Genomic DNA, 9,925 nt, shown 5'->3' on the forward strand with positions numbered 1-9,925 from the left:
TAATGACTACTAGTCCTGATGGCTAAATGCTACCTCCAGTATGTCTAGCTGCACACGTTGCTGGGGAGCATGGGCAGGAGGATGCTGTTGAACTCATGTCTTGCTAATGGGCTTCCCGTGGACAGCGGCTGGGCTACCGTGGGAATAAAATGGTGGATCATATGGATGCTTGGCCTGATCCCACATGGCTCTTCATTGGAGGAAATCAATATTCAGGGCAGAAAGAAGTAGAGAAAGCTGCACAATGTTCAAACTTTCATTTTGTCTATAAGATATTTATTTAGGTACAGAATAAAAGGAACATCTACTTAACAAATCTAGAGTTTTCCCAATATAGCTGTTTAGAAAAGTAAGAGACCTAAATAAAATTGCATGGCATAATTATTTTGTTTAATTCTATCTCAAGAAGCATTTTTGGGTTATATACGCATAGCACAACTTATTTTTTCACTTTTCTTAAAATATAAACTCCAATGGGGAAAATTAAATGGTTCCTTATCTTCAACTATTATAAATCTAGCCAATTTTTTTCTGCATGGCTCCAACTCTATTTCTCTTTCTTGGGTCATGCCTGAGGGACAATTTTGGGTGACTTAATTTTTTAGGCTAATTTACACATTAAATTGTAGCAGAGGTGGTTAATTAACTCCATATGATGATTCTTTGGTGTATTCTTGAAATCCTGGAGCCCTGAAAGCAGAATGAACAACCTTAGAAGATTCCCAATTCTCGTCTTCTGTTGATATCCCTCTTGAGTTGGCAAAGAGAGCAAAGAGGGAAACATCCAACAGTCCAAAAGTCATCCCAGAGGGATCCCTATAAAAAAAACAAAAACAATTATTTTGAAGAAAAAAATATATAGATGTAGTTTTGGCCACCTGCATCCAACACCACATAAGCCCTTGTGTTAAGATCAGCATCAGAGATCCCATGCTTTGGCCTGCCAGTAAGGGCCAGTAGACTGGTAGGAATAAGGGATACTGTTTCTTAGTGGTGTCCCCACACCTTTGGAATTCCTTTCCTGAGATGATAAATATTATTTAGTATTAGCTTTATAGCCTGCTTTTTCCTCTGGCAAGGAATCGGAGGCTGCTAACGTGCTCATCTTCTCTGTAGATGATCCCCCAAAACCAACCCTGCATAGTAGTTTAAGCAGTGATTGCCCCAAAATCTCTCAATGGGCTCCAAGGCCAAATGGTGACTAGTCCAGCATTTTAACCACCACACTTGATCCCATACAGCCTGAAGACATTTATTTCAGTCTATATTCAGTGCTTGAAAAATCATGAGCTGCTACTGCTGGTACTTAATTATAACTTGCAGCTGCATGTTTTGTAATATTGTAATTTACCTTGTGGGGACAGCATGTCTGAACACTACTAAATTAAATTAAATCGAAACAAAATGAAACAATAATGGGCTTATCTGGGAGTTAGTTAATGGGGCATAAAAACAACATGTATATATATTTCTGCCTGCAGGCAGCTTTTCTATAAGGTAGGCAATCAGACACATTTTGTATAAAGGAACAGTGAGTCAAACAAGAAAAGGGGGCAAAAAAGGGTAAATTGCGTTCTACTATCCGATCTTTTGGGATTTTGCAACAGTCTGGCTTCTGACCCCCACCTTAACAATAGCACAAACAGCAACGCTTCTTCCTCTAGGTCAGGGGGTTGGCAACCTTTAACACTCAAAGAGCCATTTGGACCCGTTTCCCACACAAAAGAAAATGCGGGGAGCTGCAAAACCCTTTTGACATCTAAAAAGAAGATAACACTGCATGTGTATACATTATGATTTAGCTGCAGCTCTTGTTCAGTCACGAAAAACTGTTATTTTTAATCTTACATTATAAACTAGTAGGACTCTTTTCATATATTTTGAATAGGCGAACAGCTTCCTGAAGAGTCAAAGTCAGTGCTAAAGGGCTGCATGCATTAAACAGCAAACCCCATAAGTTCGTCAGCAGTAAAAGCAAATGAATCTACCCACGTATCATTAAACGTTTGATTTTCTTCAGAAACTTTTCTTCGATTTATCCATGGTTGGCCTACAGGGGGCCGGGGGAGCTCAGTAAATCTGCGAGGGCCCACACAGATCAGCAGATCTGAGGCTGTGCCACAGATATAGGTGTGTTTAGCAGATAAACAGTCAAGTGCTGTGAATTGTGACAGGTCCCAAGCGCAGCTTTTAACATTCAGATGAAGATTACATTGGGACAAAGGGAATCCTTTCAGCAGGTTTTGTTTTGTGTAACATGAGAGCCTGCAGGAAGTTTGTTTAGAAGAGGAATGTAGCGATTTACTTAACTAGCTGATTTACTTAACTAGCTAGCGCTGGGGTCCTGAGTGCAGCTTTGAGCAGATCAGCGGCTGTGCCGGCGCGCGTTTTGAGCGACGGAGCCGCAGCAGAGGGGTTCGAGAGCCACGTGCGGCTCCGGAGCCACGGGGTGCCGACCCCTGTCCTAGGTCTACTGAAATCAAGAAAGCTTGGAGAGTAGAAGCCAAAAGCAGATGTTGGTGGGAAATACGGCAAGCTCAGCTGTAGTCCTGAAAACAAGCCCCATGGTTCTGAGGACCATTTTCCTTCACACTCAGTGCATCTGCCTGCCTGAGCCACTGTTTGCATCTCACTCTGGTCAGTTTTGGAGTTCTAGCAGCAGCAACTACACAAGCCTCAAGTCCGCCCACTTCTGGTTGGACAATACACTCACTGGTATTCCATATCTTGTCCTGTAGACAGCCCTGATGGCCATGCCTGTGCCACAGAGGCAGCATTCCCCCATATCTGCAGCCACTTGGCACCCCAGACACTCGTAGCAAAATAGTCCGCAGAAACCTGTTTAGACACAGAGCACATTCGCAAGACATCACTTGGCAGAATACTGTAGTAACACAACAAACCTACATGTCATGATTTTTAAAAATCTATAGATCCCATATTTTGAGACACATCCCTTGGAAAAGGGGAAGGAACAGAATTCCATCATGAATTTTTAACTTCTGATTCTTTCTTCTTCCTATCTGCCAATCCATCTCTTTGAGCTAGTTTGGGGATCAATTAAAATCATGGCAATATTGGCTCCTAAAATGCATTGCTGCATTTTTTAAGCTTTTGGAGTGGATTTTAGAATTATCTTCCAGGAATTTGAATAACTGGCTATTAGACACAATGGATGCAACAAGGAAAAAATCCAATTGCCTAATGCTGGGGACCAATGCCATGATGCTAAGCTTCATCAGTTTCAGAGCTGATCTGTCTGATTGCTCATGTTCACAATGTGCCAGACCAGAAGGTCCTGTGACTTGACTTAGCAAGACAATTCAGAACATCTCAGAGCTTTTGTGCCAACCTGGAGACTCTTCAAACTTTCCAACCATGAATGGCCTGTGTGCTTTCTTTACCCTCATCTTTGGTTTTCATCCAGTTGGGTAGGATGGGTGGAAGAAGGCATGGATTCTGCAGATGTGAGACAGATATCTCCATGGGCAAGACCCAGAAGCATAGACTTCAAGGAGAAAAAGTCACTCCATTCTGCTTGCTCCTTGCTTTGGCCTGTTTTCCTTCACCCTTTGAACTATCTCCCCCCCCCCCCCCCCAACAGAAGCAGGACGCTGGGAGGATTTTTCCTGGACTTTTAAAATAAATCATGCAAGTGTGGATAGTGGATAGTTTTCCAAAGACCATGCAAGCAGCCATCTCAGCCGCTTTGGAGTCCTTGGGCAAGGAGTAGATCAAAGCCTCTTCCTCAACTCCACCAGCAGTGATCCTGGCCACATTGCGACTGTCTGGGGAGCCTCTCCAGCCCAGTGACCTTGGTCAAGTTTGTTGAGTTGGGGAGATAAAGGCATCCCTCACCCCAGCTGTCCATCCAAGATTCCGGGCCCAATGCTGCTAATAAGCCCTAAACGGCTTGGGTCCAGGCTACCTGAACGAGCGCTTACGTCCGTATATGCCCGACCGCCCCTTGAGATCTGCGGGAGAGTCCCTTCTCCGGGAACCCTCCATGAAAGAAATTAGGAGAGTAAGTACTCAGAGGAGGGCTTTCTCTGCGGTGGTGCCCAACCTATGGAATTCACTCCCCAAAGAGGTCCGCCTGGCACAGTCGTTACTGGTTTTTCGGCACCAGGTAAAGACCTTTTTATTTAAACATCATTTTAATTGTTAAAATATATATCTGGCCAGGGCAACTTTCTTCTTCCTTCTCTTTTCTCCTCCTATATATTTATTTACTTATTTTATACTGATAATTTTAATTTTATATTATTATGTTTGTAACTCAGTGTATTTTTTGTATTTTTGTATTTATTGGTAATTTATTATGTTCTATTGTATTTCAATGTATTTTATTGTGTTGTAAGCCGCCCCGAGGCTTCGGCAAGGGGCGGCATAGAAATGTTATAATAATAATAATAATAATAATAATAATAATAATAATAATAATAATGTGATAGCATCAGGCTTTCCTCTACTACCCCAGTGATAGGTGATAAACTGTGAGGGGAAGCGGGTGGGCTCCTCATATTGCATGAAGAGAGGCTGCCTGTTGCAGAGTGCCCTCCTAGGGTTTAAAGCAGCCTTCCTAACCTGGTGGCCTTCAGAGGCATTTGGACTATAACTCCCAGAATTCCCGTCTAGTGGGGCCATTGACTGGGAATTCTGGGTGTTGCAATCCAAACGTGTCTGGAAGTCATAAGGTTGGGGAAGGCAGATGCAAAGGATGGACCTGAGTGCGATGTCATTGTTTTTCTTAACCCCAAGGCTCCTGGGGCAGGTGTGTAGGTGAAGAGCTGCAGCTCGCTGGCATGAATGTTCATGCAAGTGTTTTTAGGGTCAGTTCCTACATCTCCCAATGGGGCTGGGAAAGGCCCTTTTCTGAAACCCTGGGGGAGCTGTCTAAGCATAGACAACAAGAAGTAACAAGAACAGGTTGAGGAGGGAGTCTTTAGCTGTAACCCAATCAAGCAAAGACATTTGATATTTTTCCAATTGAGTGTAACAGCTGGTTGAGAGAGAACAGAGATTTCTTAACTATGAAGATCAGGAGGCCTGTGTTCATAGTAACAAAAAGTGAGATTTGTGTTCAGCTCAGACTTGATGTTGTTCTTGAATTTCCTTGTGGGAAAGAATCTGGATTTCTTGCAAAAAAGACTCCCAACCCATGGATGCTTCCCTTAGTAAAACACCCATACGCTGAATTACAAATGAGCATGCTCTTATTTCCATCACAGATTGCTTGTTACTTGGGGTGAAAAATGTTCAACTGGCGTCTACCACAGCCCTGTAGCCAAATAGTTCTGTAGGCACTCACATACTCCGCAGTCGCTGCAGCAATCACATAAACCTGTCTGCCACTGGTTTCTTTGTGGCTGGGCAATCACAACTTGTGTTTGAGACAGGACCACCTGCTGAGTCATTTTGAGGGCCGCTGGATAATGCTGAGGGAAAGAAGAAGAGAGAGCAATGCATTTAAACATCACCACAACATGAAACCAATCTACACCATGCAATCATTTTATTAGTACTGATAATAATAACAGCACCACTACTTCTATACTGCTGAAGCTTTCTTGGCAGAGTACAACAATGGATAAAATATAGTCAGATATGATATAAAGTACACATAGCAGTAAAAACATTTCACTAGATGTTTAAAATCAAATTTTAACAACTTAAAAAGCTAAGACGGAGGTCACAGAGAAGGACCTGTTAGAAATAGTTGACAGTACCCTCCTTTTCCATGTGCTATTTAAAATGTTAATTCTTTCTTGTCATAGAAGTCAGTCTTAAACTGCCAATGAAAAGGATATTAAAGATGGCACCAGGGAGACCTCCATTGGGAGATCATTCCATAATCTGGGGGCTTCTTTGACAAAGAAGGTCCTCTTCCTTCTTCCTAGCACCTGATCCTCCCATGGAGGTAGCTTTTGGAGAAAGAGCTCAAATGTGGAGAATCAATACATATGTGAAGTTCCTTAAAGTCCTTTCAACACATTATCTGGGTTTATGAGTTGATAAATGGTTTTTCAGGAGCAACTTCCAGTCCTGACATGGATGAGGACATTTAAATGATAGGCACTGCAGGCTGCTGAAAGCCACAATGGACTCAACTCCAAGCTGCAAAGGAGGTGTCCATGGTGCTGAACCACCACCCAATCCCACATTCCGCAACATGAACATCTGCTTAAAAGTTTGGAGAAAGTCCCAAAGTGGATACACAGAACCAACAACATTGGATACACCAGCCTCTAAAGATGGATGTCCAGTGGTGTAGTGGGGCCAGGACTCACAGGGAGGCATTCCCAGCACTATTTTATTAGCAGGGATTCTGATGTCATTGTGTGTGTACGCTCTGATAAGAGACGGCCTGTTTTGGTGGGACTGGTAGCTCAGGCCCGGAGGATGATGCAGCGATGGCTGAACCAGAACAGGCTCACATCTCACACTCCGGCAACAGAATTGCTGTTGTAACTGACAGACCTGCACCCGCTCTGGAGGAAAGTAGCTGAAGGACACCCACGGGACCCAGTCTCCCTCCTGCCTGTGTGAATGAGGCAGACAAAGGGCGGGAGGGAGGGGGGAGAGTTCCTAAATAGAGAACATGAGCCTTCTGAAAACATGAACCTGAGGGCCCGTCGTCACAGCCACAGACAGAACCAGTTAGGGGCTCAGAATGCAGAACAAAGGTGCGTGTGCTTTCACAGCGCCCACCTTCCAGAGACCAGCCCTGAAGGGTCCATAAGCAAAGCTTTGGGTAAAGGGGGGCAGAAGGAGGTTAACATTTCTCCTTGTGCAAGCTCAGTGGTTTGTGAATGCTTAGGTGTTCTGTGTGGAACGCTGGAGTGACTGTCTTGCTTGGGGAGGGACACCTTGCTCAGGACAAACACCTGCCATCCGCACCCTGCAGATTTCCCTGTCCCCTAAGCTTAGCTGCAATCCTTATAATAACTTGGGGAAAACCTTTGCAACAATATTTTGCAAAGCAAAGCATTACCAAGTAGCCACTTCTGCTAGAGAAAGAACTGCTACTAGTAGTCCTTAGTTCCCATAGATCAGCACAGCTGAGCTGCTGGGCGCTGCTCAGGGGTGTGGTTAGGAGGATTATCATGATGAGCTACTGCACTTCTAAATTTACCCCCATGCCACTGGGTTGGTCTCATTCACACTTTATGTTTAGCTGTATCTGCAAATGTGAAGGGCTAGTTAGGTCCTGGCCTTTTTTATGGGTACAAGATCTCCAACAGAGCCGTACGAGAAGCTCCTTTGAGCAGAAGTCCCCCATTCAGTTAAATGAAGGGGAGCAGATCCACATTCCCATGATGCTGCACGGAGGCATGAATACTGCCAACTTTTCTAACAGGCTGTGCTCTTCTGTTTTTAATGACAGACCCATTTGACACTGAAAATGTTGCAGGTGCAGCTGCTTTGACTAGGAGATCACATGAAAGAGGAAGAATTGCAGTGACTTCCCCTTTCACACGTCTGATTTTATTAAACAGAAACAAGGAATGCAAAAAGGGCCAAAATATCAGGGTATTTTAGCTTACACCCCAGTAAGTTTCCATGCGTATAGTTTGCTTTAACCCTCCCCCCCCCAAACTACAGTTCCCAGAATTTTAATATTGAGTATCCATGACACTCAAGGACATCAGAGATTCTCCTTCCAATCAGCTTCATGGGACAACTCCTTTGGGCCTCAGTATTATGAGAAAGAAAGAAAAAGTCCTCCCTTTCCACCTTCTTCACTTTTCTCTCCTGGTAGGGGAGTTGTTCTACCTCTCTTAATCAATTTATTTTCCCTTCTCTGCACTTTTCCCAATACTGAGTTGGTGACCATCTTACTATAGTCAAGGGGTTCAGAACTTCAAGCCTAGGGCCAGCTCTAACCCTCCTGGGCTCCCAGACAAGTCCTCTGGGGTTCTCAAAACTTCAAAGTCCCTTCCTCTTGCCCCATCCTACTTCCTTGACAACCAGTGGTTTGGTGGTGATTTTGTGCAAAAAGGCCAAAAATATTGGTGTATTTGGGCTCCAAACTCAACCAGTATCAGCAATCTAAACAGAGGCTCAATGTTGAGAAATGCCAATGCTCTCTTCTATGCATTCCAGCTGATACTAATGACAACCAAGGTTATTTCCAAACTGAAGCACGATGGGACCGAATGCATTGTAAACGCCATGGTGGCCTTGTCAGACTTGGTTCAATATACTTTTACATCTGGGGCATTCTACCACCTTCCCAAAATACTGGATCTAATTCGAGGAATCAGGGCAAAAGCCTTCACCCAGATCTTCACACATTCAACCTGACAGCATGGTTGATCCAGTAGAACCCACGGATCACGCACCAGCTCTCAAGATTCAGGCCAGCCTTCGGTCGGCCCTTCACCTGAATACTAGGTGGTCATATCCTTCTAAATGGGAAAGATTTGAGATCTTCAGTACAGAGCATAACTTCACAGCCCCACATGTGACAGTTCAGAATATTCTGCAGTTCCTCCTGCCCCTGCACACTCAGGGTTGAAACCAACATCAATCAGGGTACACATGGCAGCTGGGTCTTACTACAGAGGCCAGACTGAGGGGTCTTCCATCTTCTCACACCAAAGGATGCGTCAATTCCTGTGAGGTTGACGAAACTTAAATCCTATGATCTGACCCTTGATCCCAACAAGGAGTCTATCAATGGTTCTTCAGGACTGACCAAGGCACCAATTTGAGTAGGATCTAATTTGAGCACTTAGAGTAGATCCACCCTACTTGAGTTTCCATAAAGAAAACGTGGTCTTACGCATGGACCTGACCTTCTCACCCAAAGGAGCCTCTTCTTTTCATTCAAATGAGGACATTGTTTTACCAGCTTATTTTTCGGCTCCTTCCCCCTCCTTGAAAGATCACTGCACATGTTAGATGTCAGAAGGGTACTTGCCTTTTATAGATCTCAGATGGAGCAATTCAGACAAACTAAATGTCTCGTTGTCAAATACTCCGATCACGACAAGGAAACACCTATCGGGTCTCAACGCCTAGCTAAATGGATAGTTGAAACCATTAAACTTGCTTACCAACTCGCACATCTGGAACTGCCAACTATCCCAAAAGGGCATTCTGCTGGGGCCATTGCCACCTCAATAGCTCTCCATACAGACTTTGCCATGCAGGACCTCCGCAAGGTGGCAACGCGGGTGACTCCATGTACATTCATATGACACCATCAATTGGGCACCAGGGCCAGAAGAGGCTGCTCATCTGGAAGTGCCGTCCTCTCTCTGCCATTCTGCGATGACAACACATTTCCACCTCCTGGATGTGGTAAACTTGCTACTCACCCTTAATGTGTGATGCACAGAGACCACAATGAAGAAGGGCGGGTTGCTTACCTGTAACTGTCGTTCTTCAAGTGGTCACCTGTGCATTCATACAACCTACCCACTGGCCCCATGTCAGTGTCAGTGACATTTTCAGGATGATGCTGATTTGTTACATTTGCCATATCAACATCATCTTAAAACTGAATGGTCAGTCTCCAGATATTCTGGCGAAAGGGAGGGAACTCTGCCCATTTATACCAAGGTGGGCTTCCGGCCAAAACAACTAACACTGAGAGAATCTTCCTGGACACGGGCACTGCGCAGGTGCAGCACCCATAGGTGCGAATGCACAGACGACCACTCGAAGAATGACAGTTACCGGTAAGGAACCTGCCGTTAGGGGTGGTAAACCCTAGATTGGGTTCAACAGACTGCTCTGTGCCATGCCCAAAGATCCATTCTGGGTGATTTGGACATGGGAACAATGAAGAACATTTTGCAAGAAAAACAGCCTGCTGCTTTTGTCTCCTCACACAGCCCCTTCTTCCTTCCAAGACACTTCTGCACATAAAGAAATCTTGCTAGTTTTAATTGTTGCAAGCATTCTGTTTACACCA

General features: G+C 44.4%; 1 protein-coding gene across 3 annotated transcripts in view; it reads right to left on the reverse strand.

Moving 5' to 3' along the window:
- Positions 1–254: 254 nt before the first annotated feature.
- The window catches only part of LOC123022502 (placenta-specific gene 8 protein-like), a 21,030-nt gene continuing 11,359 nt past the window's right edge, over positions 255–9,925 (reverse strand). For all 3 annotated transcript variants that reach the window (XM_044428227.1, XM_044428226.1, XM_044428228.1), the window contains exons 2-4: positions 5,312–5,438; positions 2,714–2,838; positions 255–816 (exon numbers count right to left, since the gene is read on the reverse strand). In XM_044428227.1, the coding sequence (XP_044284162.1) occupies positions 712–816; positions 2,714–2,838; positions 5,312–5,417 (336 nt within the window). In that variant the 5' untranslated portion in view covers positions 5,418–5,438 and the 3' untranslated portion in view covers positions 255–711. The remainder of the gene's footprint in view (positions 817–2,713; positions 2,839–5,311; positions 5,439–9,925) is intronic.

This window comes from Varanus komodoensis, unplaced genomic scaffold (assembly GCF_004798865.1).
Source record: "Varanus komodoensis strain SLA01 unplaced genomic scaffold, ASM479886v1 scaffold2, whole genome shotgun sequence".
Taxonomy (NCBI): domain Eukaryota; kingdom Metazoa; phylum Chordata; class Lepidosauria; order Squamata; family Varanidae; genus Varanus; species Varanus komodoensis.